The sequence below is a fragment of the Leptodactylus fuscus genome, chromosome 1 (assembly GCF_031893055.1).
Source record: "Leptodactylus fuscus isolate aLepFus1 chromosome 1, aLepFus1.hap2, whole genome shotgun sequence".
NCBI classification, from domain to species: Eukaryota; Metazoa; Chordata; class Amphibia; order Anura; family Leptodactylidae; genus Leptodactylus; species Leptodactylus fuscus.
The window spans coordinates 164,096,770-164,121,474 of NC_134265.1; the positions used below are offsets into that span (position 1 = coordinate 164,096,770).

Genomic DNA, 24,705 nt, shown 5'->3' on the forward strand with positions numbered 1-24,705 from the left:
TTTCATAACTGAAATTCGGACATATGAATCTATCCTGGGACTACCCCTCTTAACCAGTCCATTGTTAAGGGCCTACTTGGTGTCAATTTAAAGTCTGCAATCTTAACTGAGAAGTAGGTTTTACAGCTTGGTTCTAAGTCTCTGTAGGGGAAGTACATAGCTGCAAGTAAAATATTCAGCAGTCCCTGACCATATGGGGTTGGGGAGTGTAATGTATTTCTACTAAGGGATGGGAAGATGAGTTGCTGCATATTTAAACAACCCCTGTGTTGGCCACTCCATGACTAAAATTTTTCCTGAGGTATGAATCTTTGGTCCCTATTAGTTTTGATGATCTACTGTACGTACGTATGTTCGTGATGACCTAGGTGATCTGCATCAGGTCAGGTTTTTGCCACAGGTCAAATTGTCTTAAAACTCATGGGAACAAATGAATAAAAGGGGTCTTCCCAAAGGACAATTATGACATTTAGCAGAAATGTAGAAGTCTGTTCATGGAGGACCGAACCTGTGAAGTCCTCAACAATCTTTGAAGTTTTAGAAATATGTACTTATCACAACCTCCATTCAAAACTACTTAAGCTATGACTGCAAATAAAGGCCCATTATTGGCTTTGATGAAGATCCCAATGAGCAGAACCTCAAAGAGCAGATCCTTTGATACGCCAGTCATTCATACCATAGATTTATTTTTTTTTGTGTGTGTGTGTGTGTGTGTGTGTATATTGCATTAGAAATTACTGAATAATTTTATTAAAAATATATTTAGAACCAATTGCATTTAAGGCCTGTATTTGCAAAAGACAACAGCAGAATATAAGAAAGACACACACTTAAAATATTCAGTAACACAATTTCAATATAGAGCAGCAAAATCAAAAAGGTAACCAAATTACCGATTAAAACAGCCATCACACAGTACCATATAATCTGTCAAAGAAATAGTAGTAGCAATCCTTTACATTAAAATAACCTCTTGTTTTATGGAGATTTATAAAATCTGACCGCTCAAGTTAAGGAATATATTGACTTAGTCAGTCATCTTCTTACATATTATATACAGAAAAATAAAACAGATATAGTAAAAACAAAAATGGTTCAAAAAAGACATTATGTTTTATATTATACAAAAATAAATACTATTTGGTTTGTTAAGACGGATAAAAAAAAATATATAAATAAAAAAAAAAAAATGATTAGAATGAATTCCAGGGGTCAGAAATAGTCAGTGCATTGATAAAAAAAAAATAAAAAAAAAAATAAAAAATAGTAGTTGAAAACTTTTGCCTGACATAAATCTTAATCCATGGTTTTAGTTCTTAGCCTGAGGGTGCTCAATGTATCCTGAGGGGAAAAGGACATCTTGAAAGGATACAACATTCAGCACATAAATACATATCTTGTACTGTTCCCACAACTGCATTGAGATCACTATTAAAACAAAGCCTGGGGCACTTTGTGATGTCTAAGATTAGTGGGTGGATTATAATTGACTTGAAGACTGTCATAGCACTGTTATGATAAAACCTGTAACTTGCTTCCAGCGTGGCGGACCCATCTGTGCCCACCATCCATCTGTTTAGACATGATTGGCAAAGTAGTAGGAGACTCGCAGTGGTCGCCTCCGCCTGAAAGGAATGAACCACAGGATCTTCCAGCGAGTGCCAAAAACTTCTGAGAAGGTCTGCTGCCATGGTTTTCGAGCTCTCGATCTACAGAAGACAGCATTATTAGTGAAAGACGGCATACCCATGGTGCATTTCAGTCAGTGTAGACAATACAGGGTTGGCTGGGGATCTATTAGAAGGCTTAGATGAATTGTGTTTCCTAGCATCACAAATGCAGCTTTCCTTTCATTGTGACATGCAGCTGCGTTTTACCACCACCTAGCAGGGGCTGAAACTTTATTGTCAATCAACAGAGGGCAACTTCTGAAGTTGTAGACAATCCTGGGATGACAAGAATTCATGTCAGCTGAACAGTGGCAAGTCCTTTCATACCTCTTTGAACCTTGAAAATACCATTTTGTCTTATCGAAAACACCCCTCTTATAAGAACAAAAACAGAATCGTAAATGATAAAAACGTTGCTTCCCCTCCCCTACAAGGATGGCAAACAGAAATTAGAAGTAGCAATACATGTCGGTAATTTAAAAACCAAGCATTATTTTTCTCGCACAATCAAGATTATGTATTTGTTTACACACGTGACTTGAATTTTGTGTTTTGATATTATTATTGATACCTTGTGTTCTAAATGGTACAGAGTTTACACACATATTATATATATATATATATATATATCTCTATCTATCTATCTATCTATCTATCTATCTATATACACACACACACACACACACACACACATACATACATACTTACACACACACTATACATAGTAAAACCCCCTTGAGACAGCCAACCATAAGTGTATTAAAAATGTGTCCCTTCTCACAGGAGACAATTGATAGAACTGAAAATGTAATTGGAAACGTGGTGCGTATGAGGGTATTTCCACAAAATGCAAAGATAATTTATATATTTGGGTGTAAAAAAGGTTATGTTATGTAATGTTAACACGCAATAAACAGATTAGGGGAAACATGATAGCTATACTTATTTTAAAAAGAGGTCTTAATTTTATACGTACATTTCATCACAACAGCTGGACATCTTCTCTATAGTAGTCATATCCTAAATTAAAAAAAAAAAAAAAATTAAGTGAATACATAAAAATCATTAAGCAAGGTTCTTCAGGCCCCATACACTATTCCCCTTACATATAGGAGAAATCTGGCATACAGATTGTAGTACTGTTTAACTTGACTTTCAGCGGTACGATAAGTTTCTGTGCTGTGATATATCTCCATAGTATACAGTCCTATGAAAAAGTTTGGGCACCCCTATTAATCTTAATCATTTTTAGTTCTAAATATTTTGGTGTTTGCAGCAGCCATTTCAGTTTTATATATCTAATAACTGATGGACACAGTAATATTTCTGGATTGAAATGAGGTTTATTGTACTAACAGAAAATGTGCAATATGCATTAAACCAAAATTTGACTGGTGCAAAAGTATGGGCACCTCAACAGAAAAGTGACATTAATATTTAGTAGATCCTCCTTTTGCCTCTAGTCGCTTCCTGTAGCTTTTAATCAGTTCCTGGATGAAGGTATTTTGGACCATTCCTCTTTACAAAACAATTCAAGTTCAGTTAAGTTTGATGGTCGCCGAGCATCAAATCATCCCACAGATGTTCAATGATATTCAGGTCTGGGGACTGGGATGGCCATTCCAGAACATTGTAATTGTTCCTCTGCATGAATGCCTGAGTTGATTTGGAGCGGTGTTTTGGATCATTGTCTTGCTGAAATATCCATCCCCGGCGTAACTTCAACTTCGTCACTGATTCTTGAACATTATTCTCAAGAATCTGCTGATACTGAGTGGAATCCATGCGACCCTCAACTTTAACAAGATTACCGGTGCCGGCATTGGCCATAAAGCCCCAAAGCATGATGGAACCTCCACCAAATTTTATAGTGGTTAGCAAGTGTTTTTCTTGGAATGCTGTTTTTTTTGGACGCCATGCATAACGCCTTTTTGTATGACCAAACAACTCAATCTTTGTTTCATCAGTCCACAGGACCTTCTTCCAAAATGAAGCTGGCTTGTCCAAATGTGCTTTTGCATACCTCAGACGACTCTGTTTGTGGCGTGCTTGCAGAAACGGCTTCTTTCTCATCACTCTCCCATACAGCTTCTCCTTATGCAAAGTGCGCTGTATTGTTGACCGATGCACAGTGACACCATCTGCAGCAAGATGATGCTGCAGCTCTTTGGAGGTGGTCTGTGGATTGTCCTTGACTGTTCTCACCATTCTTCTTCTCTGCCTTTCTGATATTTTTCTTGGCCTGCCACTTCTGGGCTTAACAAGAACTGTCCCTGTGGTCTTCCATTTCCTTACTATGTTCCTCACAGTGGAAACTGACAGGTTAAATCTCTGAGACAACTTTTTGTATCCTTACCCTGAACAACTATGTTGAACAATCTTTGTTTTCAGATCATTTGAGAGCAGGTTGTCCATGCTCGGTGACCATCAATCTTAACTGAACTTGAATTGTTTTGTAAAGAGGAATGGTCCAAAATACCTTAATCCAGGAACTGATTAAAAGCTACAGGAAGCGACTAGAGGCTGTTATCTGTGCAAAAGGAGGATGTACTAAATATTAATGTCACTTTTCTGTTGAGGTGCTCATACTTTTGCACCAGTCAAATTTTGGTTTAATGCATATTGCACATTTTCTGTTAGTACAATAAACCTCATTACAATCCTGAAATATTACTGTGTCCATCAGTTATTAGATATATTAAACTGAAATGACTGCTGCAAACACCAAAATATTTAGAACTAAAAATGATTAAGATGAATAGGGGTGCCCAAACTTTTTCATAGGACTGTATATATAGTTAGGGCCGTTTCATTTTCTAATTTCCCACTTCTGTTATAGGTACTGTATACAACTATTGTAATACCAAAACACAATAGCACCTGGTCTCACTTAGGGAGACATATACTTGGCAGAAATGGGCTGCATCTAGCCTTGTTTATTAACATCTTGAAAGACAGAGAACATTACATAGCAAAGCTACATAGTTAAGTGTTTGTTGCCAAATAAGATTTGTCAGTTTCTTCTACAAAGCCAGCAGCACTACTGGCATAAACATGGTTTATCTTACCGTGCAATGAGCATCAAAGCATTAAATGGAGGACATGATGACAATGTTTGAAGGTGTAAATTAAGTCAGAACACAGCTTAAGTTTTATAAAGGGTCATAAGACCAAAACACTGTTGCTCATTACTTTAGGATTAGAGCACAGCAATGTGCAATGTCTATGTAAAACCACCACAACATGTGGCTATGGATAGGATGGAAGACAGCCAGTCATGCCCGCAGGAGATCACAACACTCAGCCCAAAAAATAATGCAAGAAATGTTGTGTGAAAGCCACTTCTAATAAGACAACTAATTCTACCTGGGCTTTGTGTTAATCACTAATGGCAAGTTACATTCACTTCATCAATAAAGAGCCAATTAATTACAATCAATTCTTCGCTAACTAAACTGAAGAAATCATCCCTGTAGTGAATGAAGAAAACATGGTGTAAAATTGTCATCAAGTCATACGCTACTTCCCGGTCACATCAAGGACTTTGGGGCATGTTGCACACAATCCTTACTTTCATGCATGCAGCTTAACTAACCTTACAAGAGTTATACTGAACAGAAAGAATTTTTTTTAATTAATCTCCTGAAACACTGGACTTTCCACAGTAAAATGTTTAAAGGTAATGTGTCGCCAGAAAACAACTTTTTTTTTTTTATCAATGTTTTATGTTAAATATGTTTTTAAAGAATTTTGGGGGAGATTAATTTTCCCATGTGATGAACTGTTCCTAAGAATCTGACAGTGGACTTCCTGTTTTCTACGAGGTTTCTTTGCAGTTCTCTAACTTATCACGTCACACTAATGATCATGTATACATAGATAAAACACAGAATCCACTAACAGGTAATTTTACAGTTTATCTACTCCCCTTCTCTACAAAGTGACCACTGCCAAGGTCATAGAGCATGCCTAAAAAAATTCTCCAATATAAGTAAATAGGACCTGTTCAAGGCCATGGCGTCTATGACCTAAGGGCCTTCTTAAAAAGGAAACATTAAGGCACAGAATGTTTCAGGCTTTGAGCGGGTTTACACCTGCACCCAGTCTCCGCTTTCAGGTTTCCATTTTCTGCCCAAAAACTGGACAGGAGGTTGAAAATCGGCAGTCACTTTTCAAACCCATTCATTTGAATGGCTTTGCAAAGTGTACGCTCGTGAGTGTTTTGTGGTCTCCGTGCCAAAACTGTTTTTTTTTTAACCTGACAGCAGAGACAGGGTGCAGATGTGAACCCACCCATAGCGTCAAGTTGAAACTGCAAAATTAATTTATTTTTTTTAATTTTAGATAGCAACATTGAAAATTAATAAGATCACCACCAAAATGTCTCTAAAAATATGTGACAAAAAACAAAAACGTGCCTTAAAGGGATCCTATCATTAAAACTCAATTTTTTTTCTCACTAACACGTCGAATAGCCTTAAGAAAGGCTATTCTTCCCCTACCTTTAGAGGTCTTCTCCGCACCGCCATTCAGTAGAAATTTCGATTTTCACCGAGTTCTCTCGCAGCACTGGGGGTGCACCCCAGCGCTCAAACAGCACTGGGGGCATCCCCAATGCTGCGAGAGAACTCTGCAGTGCCGCCTCCACCTTCTTCAGGAATGTCCTCTTCACGCGTCTTCTTCCGGCGCTGGCTTCAAACTTGGATATATAGAAAGCAAACTGGCTTCGAAACTTGGAGACCTCGGGCTAAGCTGACTGCACATGCCTGCCGGCCACAATAAAATGGCCGCTTACACGGTATTGTAGGAAATAAAGGTAGGAGAAGAATAGCCTTTCTTAAGGCTATTCAGATGTGTTAGTGAGAAAAAAAATTGAGTTTTAATGATAGGATCCCTTGATTCCCAGGATTCCCTGACAACATATGGACTCTAAGGCTGTATAAAATAAGAACCTAACAGTTTTGGGTTTTTTTCTTCCAAGGTATCCATCCTTTTGATTTTAGTTTATATGAAGATCATTAGGCTGTGTGTGTGAAGCCGAATACAGAGAGGAACTTTATGTAAACAAGCGATCAGATTGGTGATAAAGAGCAGGAGAACAACTTATGTGGAGAAGGAAAGATCTCCTTAAAGGTGGTTGTCCAGGCAAAAATTTAAAACCCTTTTAAAGTTTAAATAAGCTGGGTAGTTTCCCTATAGGTATAATTGAAGCAGAATGTCCGCAGAGGAAACCTGTGAAAAGTGCTGCAGGAAAAGCAGTGATGCGCTTCCGCTACGGTTTTATCCACTTTTTCATTGTGGTCCACCCACTATGTGGGGCCTAGCCTGAATCCTCCACTTGAAAGGCTTTTCCCATGAACATAACCATACTTAAATTTGTATAAAATTAAAAGTTAAAGAGGACCTTTCACCACTTTTGGGCACATGCAGTGTTATATACTGCTGGAAAGCTGACAGTGCGCTGATTTCAGCGCACTGTCGGCTTTCCCGATCCGTGCCCGGTGTAAAGCGCTATCGGTCCCGGGACCGTAGCGCTTTAGTGTCAGAAGGGCGTTTCTGACCATTAGCCAGAGACGTCCTTCTGCCTCGCGGCGCCTATCGCGCTGTGCTGTGGAGCGGGGAGGAACTTCCCCCTCCCGCTCCTGATAATACTCGTCTATGGACGAGCTGTGCGAGCAGAGGGAAGGGGGCGTTCCTCCCGGCTCCACAGCACAGCGCGATTGGCGCCGCGAGGCAGAAGGACGTCTCTGGCTAATGGTCAGAAACGCCCTTCTGACACTAAAGCGCTACGGTCCCGGGACCGATAGCGCTTTACACCGGGCACGGATCGGGAAAGCCGACAGTGCGCTGAAATCAGCGCACTGTCAGCTTTCCAGCAGTATATAACACTGCCTGTGCCCAAAAGTGGTGAAAGGTCCTCTTTAAACATTTTTGTAATTATAAAAAAATAAAACTGCTAAATTTTTAAAGATTGTCAATTTGCTAAATAGTTAATAAGAGATGTACAGTATCTTTATACAACTCAAGATAATCCTCGAAAATTAGGATCCTGAATAGCCTGTGTAAGGGATGAAACTCAGCTGAAACATCTGTCACTGCATGATGAAAAAAAATACATTTTTAACTTTAGGAAATAAGATTACCGATCCATGCTATACAAGTGTCTGGGTAAAGTCTAATTTTTTTTTCTTTTATCTGGGTCACAGATAATCTGCTTGTGCAGACTGTATACACCGGTATTAGAGGAAAAGGGGGAAGGATCATTACTGGAACCAGGAAGAAATTACCTAGACTTAGAATACATTTGTTCCTTAGATCTTATACTACCATACAATAAGGCTAAGGACATCCTGCAGCAAAAAAAGCACTGCGGAAAAAACCTTGACAGCAACGCATCGCGGTTCTTCCCGCAGAGCTTTAAACAGAAAGTTTGCGGAGTTTTCTTCTAATGACTTTCTGTTACAATTATACCTGCGGGAGAACTGCTGGCGTTTCCGTTGACATGCTGCGATTTCCAAAACTGCATCTGTTTTGGAAATCACGACGTATCCGCACCGTGGATTTTACTGCAAAGTGGGCATAGGATTCGCTAGAATCCCATCCACTTTGCCTTTACTGTAAAACGCAGCGATTTTTCCTGCAGTGTTTCTGCTGTGGGCAAATCGCGGTGTTTTCATCCCGTGGGGCCCCAGCCTTAAACAACAACCAAAAACAGCACAACTTCCGTTTTCATATGTAAACATAAAATAAGCCAACAAAATGTAGAATAAAAGTAACATAATTTCACCTTACCGTTAGGATGCCGACAATTTGAGTGTAGAACAAACTACACATTCCTCCAAACATTACAATACCCATAAAGGTCGATATTCTGAGCAGGGCCAGTTCATGTCTAAACACAAATAAGTCCTGCAAATAAAAAAACAAAAACTAATAAACAAAACTAACTGTCACCGAGCCCCGCCCAACCAATGCTTGAGTGACATATATCAATTCGTCAAACTTGGCTTTAGATAACCACCCCTAACTGCAGAGCCCCGGAAGGAGAAGAAACACTCCTAAAGCCCTTCTAAGTTAATTTGCATACGGATACAACACTAATTTTCATGAAGATGAAGCTACAATGCACAATAAGAAATGCATCTTTGGAAAGTGTAGAAGCAGCCCTACAAAGTACTGTCCTTAGATACCAACTTTCCTGCGAACAATGAAAAGTACAGCTATTTACTAAGAAGAGGCGAGATGACAATTTCTCGTTAAATTACAAAGAATTAAGCCCCTTGAAGACCATGTGAAAGGTCAGTGTGCTATCCCGGTTTTTCTCAGATACACACAACCCATTCATTTCTATGGGCCTGTGCACAGGACCGTGAATTACATGGCCCCGTGTGTAGCTCGACAGTCCAGGCAGCAGAATGCAACCCCTGGCAAAAAATATGGAATCACCAGTCCCTGAGGATGTTCCTTGAGTTGTTAAATCTTGTAGAAAAACAAAAAAAAAAAAAAAAAAAAAAAGCCCAGATCACAGCCATGGAAAAAAAAAACTAAAGGAATTTCATATGGCAACTTTCTGGCTTTAAGAAACACTAAAAGAAATCAAGAAAAATATTTGTGGTAGCCAGTAACAGTTAGATTTTTAGAACAAACACAGGGAATAAATTATGGAATCACTCAATTCTGAGGAAAAAATTATGGAATCATGAAAAACAAACAAACAAAATAACACTCCAACACATCACTAGTACTTTGTTGCACCACCTCTGGCTTTTATAACTGCTTGCAGTCTCTCAGGCATTGACTATTTTCTACAAGATTAAACAACTCAAGGAACATCCTCAGGGACTGGTGATTCCATGATTTTTGCCAGGGATTGTATGTAACAGATCTTATTCCTGTCCGATTTTGCGGCTATGCTTCTACAGCTCCTATTCACTGGATTGTTCGTGCTAAGGAAGTATGATCGGTGCATGGGTGTCACACAGATGACATCTATGCCAAGCCTGTGCCTTGCATTCACAGCCGGCAGTAAGCACGCAGTAATGTGCAACCAGGCCTAGGAAAAAGACCTATTTCTAGCAGATTTCCAGAGATCCAAATTTGTCATTCATATGAATATCTACATCCACTTAATGAAAGTTTCAGCTGTTGATATGGCCATTATACAACATTGCCCTCTACTGTCCTCTCTCTATATTTTGTTTTCAGGGCATTTACAAATAGGAAAAACAAAACAAAACAAGTCATACCCAGTTGATGGTTTTCAATGGCAAAAAGTAATAGTAGTGGCAGAAATCTAGAATGAGCGTATAGCCACTAAGGAGCTGTGTATAGAAGCAAAGCTGGAGAAACAGCCAGTGGTTATCTTCTCCTACACAGTTATTTATCCTGTAGAAAAATTCAACAATTAAAAGCAATTTTATTATCGTAACAAAACTTCGCTTATGACAAACCCAACTATTTACAGGGGATATCCGGTTAAAGGGACCCCCCCCCCCCTGCGGATCACCTGTACCCAGTGTGGCTCTCAGTAACATTTACATACTGCGAGCTGTGCTACTCACTTGTGGTACAAACTGTTGCGGTAGCTGTAGGTACTGCAGCACTCTCTTACTGAAATCTACGGGGCTGCATTGCAGTACCTACACTTTCTGCTAATGTATTAAAGGGGTTGTGCCAATTTTTGAAGTTATCCTCTATCGACAGGGTAGGAAATATCATGATCGTGGGGGTTTGACAACTGGGACACTAAGGATCCCAAAAACAGGGTTTCGATCCTCCCATCCTGATGGAGCTGCAGTCCTAGCACGCTCCCTGGGACTCTATAGATTTGGCAAATTTCTGCAACCCATTTTATGCACTAGATAACCGCCCCTCACTATCACCCAGCTCTGCATTGCTTGAATGACAACTTTTTTTTTTTTTTTAAACACACTTTGTTTGCAGTTAGGGAAATTATTTACAGCAGAGTTTGAAGCCCCAGGACAGGAATAAATACCCCTAAAACCCTTTACAGCTAATTTTCATAAAAATAAAACCCTGATTTGCATGAGAACAAGATTCAGTGCAGAATAAGAAATACATCTTTGGAAAGTGTAGAAGCTGCCTTACAAAGTACAGTCATTAGTTTGATAGCGATTTTTCTGCTGACAGACTGCCTTGAAATTATCAATATTGTACATTTGTCAGTTATCTAATGGGTCATAAAAAAAATAAAAGGAATTGTCACTTACCATGGACAGTGATGATCCATCCTTCTGACGCAGTGTCCACATCGACTGCAATGGTGAGAACGTTTTGGTCTCATCATATTACATTTGTTGCATAGTTCCCAAAATTCTTTTTCTAGAAAACGTAGAAAATTACTACTGTTATTTAGCATTCATCTGCTTCTTCTGGATTGCGTTAAAAGTTAAAAAAAAAAAAAAAAAAAAAAACCATAAAACCCCCAGTGAACATAAATAACGGTACAGATTGGCTCCCGTGTTCAAAGTACCAGAGATTGTGTTAGTTCAGTCTTTTTTTGGTAACATGTCTCCTCTCTCTCATTTTGTCAGTGTTACGCAGCAGGAGTATTGAGCAGTCTAGTTGTATTAGAAGGGATTAAATTAATGATAAAAGTGAATGACTTAAAGATCATTGAGTGGGAGGAACACAAATAGGGGTACTGTTTAATGTCCAACCTGCTTAAAAAGCGGTTACCCGCGGACCCCATAGATTATAATGGGGGTCCGCTGGGTTTCCACCCGATAAATGCAGAGAGAATAATCCTGCTTGCAGGACCTTTCTCTCCGCACTGCCAAAGTGGAATGGGGGACAGAATCCCCGAACAGTGATCAAGTGCAGATGTGAACCTAACCTTAGTTTGATATGAAAACAGGACTTTGGACCACTGAGCAACAGTCCAGTCCTTTTTCTCCTTAGCCTAGAAAAGGATGCTTTTGCTGTTGTATTGAAAAAAGAAGCGAAAAGTTGTGACTCGTCCTGGATGTACGTCAAGTCTTTTGAAGCACTGTCTCAAGCTTTAGTCCACTACATGTGAATCTCCCCAAAATTCTTGAATAGCCTTTTCTTGACAATCCTTTTAAGGTTGAGGTTATCCCGATTGTGCACTGATCTAAGCCTTAACCTACCTGCCACCTCAGTGAAAGCTGACCGAGGCACCATTTTGAGGTATATCACCTGAAATGGGCCTTTTGAAGGCTCCCAGGCTTGTCATTTTATTTCCTTCTATTACAGGCTGCATAAGGATGCCCGTTATAGACGTACTGGTATTGTTCGCTATATTGCAATGTATTTGCATTGCAGGGTATTGGTGATCAGATCTCTTGGGTGAAATAAAAGTTTAGAGAAAAAAGAAAATAATTCAAATCACCCCCCTTCCTTTCTAATACAAAAAAGTACATAAACTACACTACACATTGCATATCCCTGGTGCGTTAAAATACCCAGTCTATAAACCTCTAAAAAATATTTTTCCCATGCGGTGACTGTTGTGGAGGATAGGGGAGAGAAAAAAAAAATAGCTGCACTGCCATTTATTTATTTATTTTTTTGCTCGTTCCCCCACCCCTCCTCAACTATGTCATTTAGTGGAACAATTCATAGTTTACAACAACTCGCAAGTGTAAATCCTGGCAAATAGGAACAATCTTTTTGGTTAGAACCTTTACCTGTAAGGGGGATTTTTGGACTATCTTGCAGTTTACCAGGATCTGCAGTTGATGCTCTTAAAAGTGAAACAACACAAAAGAAAGAAGCCATATAATAAGCTGAAAGAAAAAAAAAAAAAAAAAAAAAAAATCAAATTACTTTTTTTTTTTTTTTTTTTTTTAAATAATTACTGTAAGATTATCACAATATGCATTCATACCTCTCTACTGCCCATTTATGCAATAAGCTGATCTAAAAAAAAAAAAAAGAAAAAAAAAAAAAAAAAGGGGGAGGATTTCTTTCACAAAGACCCTATCTAAACTGTTAGCTTATAGCAAAAGAAGAGTTTTCCTGATTACATTTCTTTATAAATGCTGCTTTGTTAACCTGTTATATCAGATTATTCCTCCTCATTGCTTACAGCTTGTTGTCTAGGTCCCCAGCCTCATCTGCAAGACAGGTCGAAGGTTGAGTGAAGATATGAAAGATATGAAGATATCATCCTGGGTTTCCATGGCCTAGCAGCTGCATGGAGTGATGTAAAGAAGGTCACTACTGGACTCTAGAGAAGTAGAAGTGTCTCTTGTAGGGTCACAAATTACACTTCTTTAACAATTTAGATTTGGCAAGTGCCAGGAGAAACAGTATTGGCACATTGCAGTCAGACAGGTCAAGTTTGGTGGTTTTGCTGTGGGGTTATTTTCCAGAGATTGGCCTAGGCCTCTTCCAGTGAAGGGAAATCTTAAAAGGGGTTGTCCAGTTTCAACAAAAAAATATTATTTGAATGGTGAATGGTTATACGCTTACTGGGCAATCTGTTTAATGCTTTAGCAAAATGAGACATCTCGAACATTTGTATACTGCAAACCTTGTGGGAAAAGTTTGGAAAAAGTCCTTTTCTGTTCCAGCAAGACTATGCCCCAGTTCACAAAGCAAGGTTCATAAAGGCATAGTTTGGTGTGGAAGAACTTGACTGGCCTGCACAGAGCTCTGACCTCAACCTCACCGAACCCCTATCAGATTAATTAGAATGGAGATTGCCAAACCAAGTCCTCTCATCCAATATCAGTCTTTGATTTCACAAATGATCTTCTGAAACTGACACCAAAATCTTAAAGAAACCCTTCTTAGAAGAGTGGAGCTAGCAGCAACTCCATATCGTCTCAGGTTTCCTGTTTGGTGGTGGAGGTGCCTTGCTGGGTACCTGTTATAGATGAAGAGATAAAAACTACTACTACTATTTGTTCAGATGCTAAAATGTGAGGTGAATGGCCCCTTGGTATTATCACATTTGCCAGAAAATGTACGCTATAAACATGAAACACGTGAACACACCAAATAGTTAGGAGTAGGTTACAGCAATAAAATTAATGGAATTACCAAAAGTTCAACATGAACACTTAGACCCATATGGTGCAAAAGAAGACATGGTAACCTACCCAATATTGCAGCAGTATTTACATGTCCCTCTTCAAAGCGCGGAAAGAGAATGAGTTTTGGAATAAACACAGTGTTGTAGAGCCAGATGAAAAATATAACACCAACGCAGCACCATCCTTGTGGATCAACAACAAAGTGTATAGGTAGCCCCATTGTTCATACTCTGATATCTTCCCAGAGACAATCTGTGTCAAAAGCACCAGGCTGCAAAAGTAAAGAATATAAACTTGTGTATTAAAAAAAAAACAAAAAAAAAACAAAACAAGACATTTTGGATAAGTAGTTACACTATTGTGAAAACGTTTGACTTACCAGATGTCATCTTAGAAATCTTTTAAAGAGGACCTTTCACCACCTCCAACAATTCCAGTTTGTAGCATCTGTTAATAGGCGCCGATCTACTGATTCCAGTGCAGTTACAATTTTTTGTCTAGTCCCTACCATTCCTGAGCAACAAGCATAGTTAGTTTTGGTGCCTGATGTGCTATTTAAAGAGGACCTTTCATGGATTTGGTCACATGCGGTGTTATATACTGCTAGAAAGCAGACAGTGCGCTGAATTCAGCGCACTGTCAGCTTTCTAGCAGTATAGAATACCGCATGTGCCTGAGGACATGAAAAGTCCTCATTAAGCTCTGTAATGTCAGAAGGGCAGTCTATATGGCATATCAGGCAGAAAAGATAATCATTGAACGCTCAGGAATGGTGGGGGCTACAGAAAAAATTCCAACTGTCTGAGAATCAGTGAAGTGGCACCTATTAAATGATGTAAGAGCTGGATTTTTGGAAATGATGAAACAAAACAACTGTACACAAGTAGAAAAGGAATAATTGTCATAGAAACATGGGGGATACAACATTATTTTGAGGGCTAGCTTAATTATTGCATACTGATCAAACTAAATGCTGTCTAGAAGCCACATGTGAAAAAGCTGCATTTTTGTTGCAAATTTTGTTTTTTTAACCAAAGTCAAGAATGGATTTGGCAAAAGTGAATAAAATAAGTCTTTAATTAGAGGGGTTTTCCGGGCAATTTCTTTTTTAAAAGCTCTATTAGTGCTATTAATGCGTTAATAAGTGCACCTAAATATCTTTAGCAGTTTTTTTGAGCAATTTCTGGGTTTCTCTGGGAGCTCCTGGCATCCTCTGCATTTGTTTGCAAGGGGGAGCTTCAATCTGTGCATTGCTATTCACTGAGATCCCCCACTCACTCTCTCCCCCTCCTTCTTTCCTTGCTGCACCTCAGACTACTAGCCATATCTATCTAACTCAGTACCCCAACCCCCTCCCATCATAATTACCTGTCTTCCTGTCCTGGAGATCACTTTCTTCTGTGTCGCTATCACGTGACTGCCCCACCAACATGGGTAACTATACATTTCTTTTAAAGTAAGTAAATTAGAAGTTAGGTGGGGGGAGGAAGTTTCGCTTACTGTTAAATTTTTATTTTATCCTGGCCAACCCCTTTAATACTTCCCATTTTTCTTAAGCCACTCTTTGCTTTGGTAAAAAAACAAAACAAAACAAAACAGGAAAATCTCCAACAAAAAATACAGTTTTGCGGTAGTGTATGTTTGAATCAACAATACATGTACATACAATATGGCAGGAACAGCATAGTGGAAGGATTTTAAGGGAACACAATGTAGAAATGAAATAGTAAATAGTAGATAATCTTGTTCCACTGTTCGTTTGACTTCAGGATTTTTTGCATGCTCACAAAACAGTCTTAGGGTGCATTCACACTACGTAACGCCAGCGTGTATCACAGCCGTACACGCCGGCGTTACAGCAGGGCTGCCGAACACTTCCCACTCATCTCTATGGGAGCCGGCATGCGAGCGCTCCCCATAGAAATGAATGGGCTGCTTCTTTCACTGCGAGCAGTCCCATTGAAGTGAATGGGAAGTGCCGGCGTATACGGCAAGCTCTGCTCATGCCGGAGCGTACACGCCGGCACTCCCCATTCACTTCAATGGGACTGCTCGCAGTGAAAGAAGCAGCACATTCATTTCTATGGGGAGCGCTCGTATGCCGGCTCCCATAGAAATGAATGGAGCTGCATTATACGCCGCTTATTCTGAACGTGTTTTACGTTCAGAATAAGCTTCAGTATACGTAGTGTGAATGCCCCCTTATGCTGAATTCTTTCATTTTCTGAAGGGGAATGACTTACAGGAAGAAGGGTTTGAAGACCGTTTTGTGCAGCTGCAGAAAGAGCACACCAGGAAGGCTGCTGCTTCAGACAACATAAGGCATCTTTTTTTGGAAGGCCAGATGTATTTTGACTTATACCATTTTGGGAAGCATCTGACTTTTAGATTGCATTTTAACCACATATTGGGGGGGGGGGGGGGGGGGAGATGGCGATTTGTCCATTTTGAATTTTTTCCATGCTACTGCATCCACCTTTGGATTTGAGAATGAAAAATTAACTTTTTTTCCTCAATAAAGCGTCATTTATCCCCAAGGTTTCCATTTTCACAAGGTATTAAACGAGAAAATACACCTCACAATTTGATATGAAATTTCACCAGTGTATGGAAACACCCTACAAGTTAATGTAAAATGGCTGTTTTGGTACACACACAGGCTACAGAAGACTAGGAGTAGAACGATTTTCAGTTGCTACCGTATATACTCGAGTATAAGCCGACCCGAATCTAAGCCGAGGACCCTAATTTTATCACAAAAAACTGGGAAAACTTATTGACTCGAGTATAAGCCTGGGGGGGGAATCCACCATTGCAGATAAAAAGTCTGGTCTTGTGCATTGAAGCTTAGTAACTCCATGTGCCTCATAGTAATAGCAGTTAACCCCATCATGTCCCTCACATTAACCCCCTGTGTGCCTCACATAAGAGTTACTGATATGTGGGACATATGGAGGTAATAATTAGGTATCTTCATAATTAAGGTCCTTCATTAGTACTCTCATGTGTCTCACATATTAGTAACCCTTATATGGAGCACACAGGGGTTAATATGAGGGACATGATGGGGTTAACTGTTATTAATGTGAGGTACATGGAGTTACTGAAACTAAATTAATAACCCCAAATGCCTGACATTAATAGGCAGAGTAACGAAAGGAAGGTCCCTTTGTGTCACGTTACTGTAGCTTCCTCTCCTCCATACAACAGACATCTTCCATAAGACACAATGAATCCCGGCCACTCATCTGCAGGGTAAATGCTAAATCCTAGTGTGCTAAAGGACCTCTGATGACGTCATGTAATCGGACTCTGGTGTGGGCGGAGCTACTAGGATTTAGACTCAACCTTATCTGCAGATGTTACATACCAGTCGGCCGAACACCAAGGGGTTAAACGCATCGAATATTAGAAACGTATAACCCCTTGGTGTTCGGCTGATTACACGCATTCCTATGTCGGCGAGGTATTCAATACTACTCGCTCTTCTCTATTAAATATGTCAAACTTCACTGTCCATTCTCCCAGCTTAAAAGGAATCAATCACTCTTTTGGTGTTGGTCTTTATAATGGGAACCTAAGGTTTAACTTAAAAATGCAATTCAGTCTGTAGGCAGCATATGACAGGGCAGAAGAAATTGATCAGATGGATATAAAATTTTCTTGGAAAAGATTCAGTATAACTTGTAATTTACCATCTGAAATCTATGCCCTTTATGTGTTGAGAAGTGGGGGTGTCTCTATCAATGAAGTCATCCATGTGCCGCACGTGCATTGACCAGTGTTTCCGCGGCCCCATTCATTTAATGAATAGGAGCTGTGGAAGCAAGGCCACAAAACCAGACAGGAATAGAACCTGTCTGGAGGTTTGCAGCCCGGGGAGCACACTGACCTGGCCCACTGTCATCTACAGGGGCCCTAAATCTCTTAAATTTAGTATAGTTAGTTCACACAGCAAATACAGTCACTATATTTATGCAAAAATAAGTTATCCCTGTAAGCAAAGTATGTCACCATTTCCTTTCATGTAGTTAAAGCCAATAGCGGTTACTTGGTAACAAGCGTGTTTTCCTCTGCTCTCCATACATTTGTACACTGTATATTGTTTCACTGTGATCTGGCCTGACAAGCTTAGTACAAATACAATGAATCACCAAACAGAAGCTGCTCCAGGAACAGATGGTGATATTACAGGAAGAACCACCATAGATCTTTACTGAATGAGAAGAAATTGCTATTTATCCAATTAGATACAGAGGTAGAGGTGGTCATCTGCTTTAATAATACATACATCGTTTTTCCTTCACATTAAAGGGGGTTTCCAGGCTTATTAAGGATGATCTATCCTTAGAACAGGTAATCTATTGAAGATTGGCAAGGGTCTGACACCGGGGACCCCCATCCGACCAGTTGTTTGAAGAGGCTGTAGCCTCTCCAGTACTACCAAGGACGCCACCATACATACCACTTGTACTTGATATTGAATGGGACTGAGCTGCGATCAGGCTATGTAATGGATGTCGGATGGCCTGTGAAGTGATACAATGTTTAGGAAGCATTACTGATGCTTAAAACAGTTAAATAACTCTTTATTCCATAACCAATATTATATCATGAACTACATGCACAGGTGTTTTTTTTTTTTTTTTTTAACTTTCATAGGAATTTAATCGTTAATATTTTAATGAATAATCATGGCTGTTAGGGCTCTTTCACACGGGGCAAGAGGGGGTGGATTTTGGCGCTGAACCCACGTCAGAATCTGCCCCCTCACAATAGAGCTTATGTTCCCGCTCAAGGAAAAAAAAAGAAGCGAGCTGCCCTTTCTTCAGGCGGATTCTGCGGCTGATTCAGCCCCAGCGTCCACCTTGCAGCAGCATCCTCCGGACTAGGCCCATTCATTTGAACCTACCCTGGAGCGGGAAGCCACGACAGTCACATTTTGGCCCTATTCTGACACGGCTTCCCGTGCCCCATGTGAATGGGGCTTTAGATATTTAAAGGGACTCTATCAGCAAAATCATGCTGATAGAGCCCCACATATGCGTGAATAGCCTTTAAAAAGGCTATTCAGGCACCGTAAATGTTATATTAAACTACCCCCACCCCCCCTGTTTTAAAATAAAACCCTAAAACAGAATGTGATAAACTTACCTATCGTGCACGGTGGGCGGGCATTCATGGTCCACCGTCTTCTTCATCCACGCTTCCTCTTCCTGCGATGTCCTCGGGTCCCGTCTTCCTCCGGCGCTCGCGAACTGACATTGCTAAAAAAAAATGGCATGCGCAGTAGCCGTAGTAGAAGCAGCATGCTACTGCGCATGCGCCCAGGCCATTTTTTTTAGCAATGTCAGTTCGCGAGCGCCGGAGGAAGACGGGACCCGAGGCCATCGCAGGAAGAGGAGGCGTGCATGAAGAAGACAGTGGACCCTGAATGCCCGCCCACCGTGCACGATGGGTATGTTTATCACATTCTGTTTTAGGGTTTTATTTTAAAACGGGGGGGGGGGGGGTGTTTAATATAACATTTACGATGCCTGAATAGCCTTTTTAAAGGCTATTCACGCATATGTGGGGCTCTATCAGCATGATTTTGCTGATAGAGCCCCTTTAAGAAGGCGTAAAAGTCGGCTGTGGAAAAATAGAGGAGTCGGAGTTGGTTGTTTGGCCTACTGTCTCCAGAGCACTGGGTAGCACCTTGGGTCTCCAGGCCGGTTCTAACCCTGGACCACATGATTCCATCGTTGATCTGCAGCATTATAGCAGACTTTTCTCTAATGTGTATGGCCAGATTACAAGACTGAGTAGTGTAGGGTAAAGGAGAGTACTTCCAATGCTGAGAAAGGGAGTTTAACCACTAGAACACATCAATCAACACTCCTACATGTAACCAACACAATGTCACACCTTATTCAGGAACTTTCTCAATTCTTAGGAGTCACACCTATTTCTATAGGTTACACCTGAGCAGGTACTATGTACACAGTTTTACATACAGTTGAAGGAAGTGTGAGTGAATAAATGAATGGCTGTGGAGTGTCCGTGACTATCACATCATACACTTATGAGCACTGGCTGTGTCCCTTTTGAAGTAATGGGGGTAACCATCGCTCTGCCCATTGACTGTTATGATATAAATTAGGCAGAGTTTCATTAACATAGTCACTAAGTAGCTTCAAATAGCACATATATATATTATATATAGAAAGCTATGGACGCCAATACCAGACCTATGCCCAGACATAGTGGAAGCAGAGCCCACCCCTATACAGTGGCCAGCCACATCTGTCCTATATGATGTGCTAGGTACAAGGTAGCAGGGACATGTCAGGTACTCCAGCTATAGGAAGGGGCAGTGGATATTGTCCATACAGTGATGTGACTACACCCACAGACCAACACGAAGGGTGGAGATCCTGATGTCCGAGCCCAGCAATGTACTAGGAGTAAATCCATTACAACGTATGGTAGCCATACCGTGCCTGCACTCACCCAGCACTTCTCCCTTACACAGCGGGCAGGGACCGGGAGCAGACAGCCTTACATCTGCTCCGCCTGAACTCACCGGCTCAGCTTGTTGTTCTGTTCCGCCTTTGGCTTCCTGTTCCTGCCGCACACAGCGTGCACCGCCCAGCAGCGACTACACAGCACGGACCGCTTCCTCTTCCTGCCCCCCGCTCCAATGACTGCGCGGGCTTTGCTCACGGAGTCGTAGTCCGCGCTTCCCGCTTCTCTGTGGAGACAGTGGTCGGGGCAGAGTGTACCTGACATGTCTCGTTACAGCCATTGTCTCATGCTTTGTGCATTGAGAGCCTGTAGTGCTTATGCATTGCTGTATGGTTTGGTCAGTGGCTGTATATGCCATACTTCATGTAGATATTGCCCTTGGTGAAGATGGTTCCAGAACCCTAGTTCTGTGAAGAACCTGTGCTAACCACTGTGCTGCCATTATATATAGCAGGGCTGTGTATGCAATACGCTTTAAAGTGGGGTTCACCCCTAAATGGAACCCTTAAACCGTATACCGTCTCTTAGGCTATGTTGACGTGGCAGAATTTTTCGTAGCTGAAAAGGTCACCTTTAGGAATATAAAGCTAAATTGTTCCACTTGACCAAATTCCACATCCAGTTCTGCTCTTGCCAGGTGGAATTTTCTGCTTCCTATTCACTTTATGCGGCTGAATCCACCTGAAGATGTTGGATGGCGCTTATTTTTGTCTGCTAACTAGAGATGAGCGAGTAGTATTCGATCGAATACCTCCCCGCCATAGGTTCCCACGTAAGCGGCTAAACACCAAGGGGTTAACCAGTGCCGCACCTCCCATGAGGCGACCTGAAGCGACCGCTTCAGGCGGCACTATGCCAGGGCCTCAGGGAGGGCGGCATTTTTGCTAACCTAAGCCAGTCCAGGACAAGCTGTCCTGGACTGGCTTAGCACGGAGCAGTGGTTTGGGGAGGCCACTGGAGCAGTGCTGCTCCAGCAGCCTCCCCTCAGGCGGAGCGCAGGCAGTTTCCGGGCCTGCTCTCTGCCGGCGAACGGCGCTAAGCCCTGCCCCCTTCGAGGTGCCACGCCCCCTGCTCCGCCCCCTACCGGCGGGGGGGGGGGGGGGGGGCGGCTTTCTGTACTTCGCCTCGGGCGGCGAAAGCAGCAGGTTCACCCCTGGGTTAAACGCATCGAATCTTATTTTAGATTTGCAAGGATCCCAGAGGATCTCTAGATCGGTTCCCATATTTACATGCTGGGGGCTGCAGTGTTCACTTGCCATATGATTTTCACTTCACTTCACTGATGCAATACCAAAATCTGCAGCGACTCCAGGCATGTATAAAATTACGTGAGCCATGCTATACCAGAGCAGCTGGTCTGCAGGACTCTCAGCCATCGGACACTCAAAAAAGTAATATTGATGACCTGTCATAGGAATAGGCTACTATTAGTAGGAGCACTGGCCTCCTAATAATTTTGAGGGATCTCCAAAGGTCCCATGTACCGGAATTTAAATTTATGCCAGTAAGATGTAAATTTCTGCAATAACCTTCGCCTACTTGTATGCCAGAAAAAAACATGATAAATCAGCCCTAAAGTCTGCCCCACAATCTGGACACACTGCGGGAAATATTTACAGTCCATTTTGCTTGTATCTACATTGGCATGATTGGTACCAAATTTACCAAATATTATATGGTGTTTGATAACTTTGGTACATATATAAGGGAATGATCTGTCTACTATTATGAACATCTGATGCTCTCATCCATCATAGAATGAGAGCAACAGACATTAATGGTAGTAATCATTAATGATCCAAACATTGTAATCCTGCACACATTGCGGGAAAAAAAATCTGTTTAAAAAACACTTGCGTTTTTGAAAATCGCAGCATGTCAGTTATACATTTAAATTTTCTGTATAGGTCTAATAGGTGCAGAGAGTCCGCAAAGAAAAATGCAATGGAAAAAACAATGCATTTCCATCATGGTCTTTTCCACAGAGTTTTTTTTACTGCGACTTTCTGCCAGGGACCTTAATTGCTGTGATGTATGAGAGCAATGGACATTAATAATGATAGTGTGAACCTACCTTAAAGTAAATCCATCATTGGCTATAGTGATTTTTAGATAAGCATATATTCGGATAGCCATTAGAAAGGCTATACCAGGCATACCTTTTATTCATCAATTCTCCCAGCCGTTTGTGAATTAGCCCGCTTTTATTGATATGCTAATTAGCCACCACGGTGCTCTCCGGAAGTCTCTGATGCTCTCTGAACACTGCTTGTGTAATAAGTGTAAAGAAGGGGGGAGGTGAGAGCAGGGAATTAGCATATCAATAAAAGCGGGCTAATTCAGAAACAGCTGGGAGGAATAATGAACAAAAGGTATGCCTGGAATAGCCTTTCTAAAGGCTATGCAAATATATGCTTAGTTAAAAATCACTATAGCCAATGATATCCTCCTTTTAATACTTTTGTCCTGAGATGTCCTTCATTTTCTATGCCATTTCCTTACTGGAGTGAGGTTGTGACAATTTCTTAAAAAGTTGAAGTTGTAAAATTTCAAAAAGTTGCAGAGCTTTACTTTGCTGCCTCTTTAAGCCATAATTCTGGAGTACAGGGCTTTATAACTTCCTAAACTTCATGGGATTATAAATCACACCAATCTAACCCATATGCGAAACTAAAAATTTCTCACAACTAAACCCAGTAAAACACGTGGACACATTCTTTAAGTGGATAAACTTTCAGCCAAGGCCATCTTTACTAACTCTTTCTTGACATTCACCATAATAGTATAGCTGAGGTTGGTTATTTAATTATGGTGGTCACTATATATTAAATAACATTGAAATTCCTGCAATCAGTGTCCGCACTGATCACAGCCATTAACTCCCTCTACTGCCATCTTTCGCCCCTCCCCCCACACCACCTTGGTCAAAGCCAACTGAAGCACCATTTTTCCAGTGACACATGGGTGCCATGATTTTCTCTCGGATTGCCGACCACGGGATGAGATCTGGGGCTGGTGATCCATTACTATAACACCAAGATCTTCATGATAACTCTTACAGATTCGGAGCAGTTCACTGTTTAAAACGCTATTCGGCATTGAGATCCCATTGCAGATCTCGATTCCCGACAGTGTTTTTAACAGCAATTCTCTCACAGAGAATGATTTGTGGTAAAATTAGGGGCCTCGGCTTATATTCAGGTCGACTTATACTCGAGTATATACAGTACATTTATTTGTAATTTTTTTTTTTTTATAATACATTCACTTTGTTAAAATTACTTGAAGGTGCCTGTTCACATACAGTACCAAGTGGTATTCTGACAATGCTGCAGGTGTTATTTGTTCATCTCAAAACTGTGAAAATTTCAATGGCTACGGGAGGTGCACAATTTCCAGAGACCCCTGGCAGTGAAAGGGTTAACCAATAGAAGGAGGGGAACCGTTGAGTCTTCAGATGAGGTGAAGGAAACATATTGATAATATGTACATATCATAAAACAGTAACCAATGACATCCCATCTCCAGGTGGGACTGTAACATCATAGGTCAAAGGTGACAACCAATCACCAAATGTTGCCAGGGAAGTAAAATCTGCCCACGAAAAGGTAGTGAACTGTAATCCCATGCAAATAAATTTGAGAAAAGAAGTTAGTCTCCTCCTTAGCAACAACATCAAGAGGGGAAATCAACAAAATGGTGATCCACAAACAGACCCGCAATCCTATCTGTCACGGAGCAAAGGTATACGTCTTCTTCCGGATGGTCTTTTGAATCAACACGGACGCAAGAGGTCGGGAGACAACAGCAATTTATTGTAATCCACAAAGTTAGTAGCCGGCGGCGGTCACATCAACCGTAATAACAATAAGTCCACAGAAGTCACAATCCAATGATAACTTTGGTTCCTTGGTCCTGTAACTAAATCCTGGCTCTCTGCAGAGCTGTGCACAGGCCGGCTAACACATACTAACTGCTAGCTACAACTATATACTAAGACTGTTACACCTATATCTGTGGGTGGGAAGGGCTGAGTCACAGATCCTTCCCCCCTCACCTATACCAAGGAGAGCAGACTCCCTGTCTCCTGTGGACAATGCACCATCCAACATCTTCTTGGAGACACCGATCAGATTATCTCCACCCATTGTCCTCACTAGTTAGAGGTATTTGCATACAATGTGCTAACACACTAGACCCTAATCAGCCAACTACACATTGATGTATACAACAGTTTAGAGAATACATTCCACATGAAATATTTATTACACATTGCCTATAGTATAGACTCTAACCATCCCGTGACAACCCCTCCCCCTCTCAAAACATGTGCATGACACAATTGGCCTACACAGGTAAATTGGGGAATGCACATCAGTCTCTATAGCTCATATGTCCTCCTGCCGGGGTAACCCATCCGCGTTCTGGTGTTGGTTCCCTCGGCGGTACTGAATGGTAAAGTTGTAGGGTTGAAGGGCTGGCATCTGGCAGAAAATCCGGTC

The 24,705-nt window shown here is 41.1% G+C and overlaps 1 protein-coding gene across 1 annotated transcript; it reads right to left on the minus strand.

Annotated features, from left to right (window-relative positions):
* Nucleotides 1–1,221: 1,221 nt before the first annotated feature.
* Nucleotides 1,222–20,304, minus strand: ZDHHC21 (zDHHC palmitoyltransferase 21). The gene is made up of 8 exons (XM_075279680.1): nucleotides 20,262–20,304; nucleotides 13,763–13,967; nucleotides 12,344–12,442; nucleotides 10,904–11,015; nucleotides 9,920–10,058; nucleotides 8,466–8,582; nucleotides 2,650–2,693; nucleotides 1,222–1,712 (listed from the first exon to the last, which is right to left on the minus strand). The coding sequence occupies exons 2-8, from the start codon at nucleotides 13,914–13,916 to the stop codon at nucleotides 1,580–1,582; spliced, it is 798 nt and encodes a 265-aa protein (XP_075135781.1). The 5' UTR covers nucleotides 13,917–13,967; nucleotides 20,262–20,304; the 3' UTR covers nucleotides 1,222–1,579.
* Nucleotides 20,305–24,705: the final 4,401 nt, after the last annotated feature.

What these genes read in the sequence shown, in the direction of transcription:
- ZDHHC21 (XM_075279680.1), bottom strand. Translation starts at nt 13,916, where the DNA reads ATGGGGCTACCTATACACTTTGTTGTTGATCCACAAGGATGGTGCTGC. An exon ending in AAATACTGCTGCAATATTGG is followed by an intron (nt 12,443 to 13,762) that starts GTAGGTTACCAT and finishes TTTTTCTTTCAG; the next exon opens with CTTATTATATGGCTTCTTTC. An exon ending in TCCAAAAATCCCCCTTACAG is followed by an intron (nt 11,016 to 12,343) that starts GTAAAGGTTCTA and finishes TACGTTTTCTAG; the next exon opens with AAAAAGAATTTTGGGAACTA.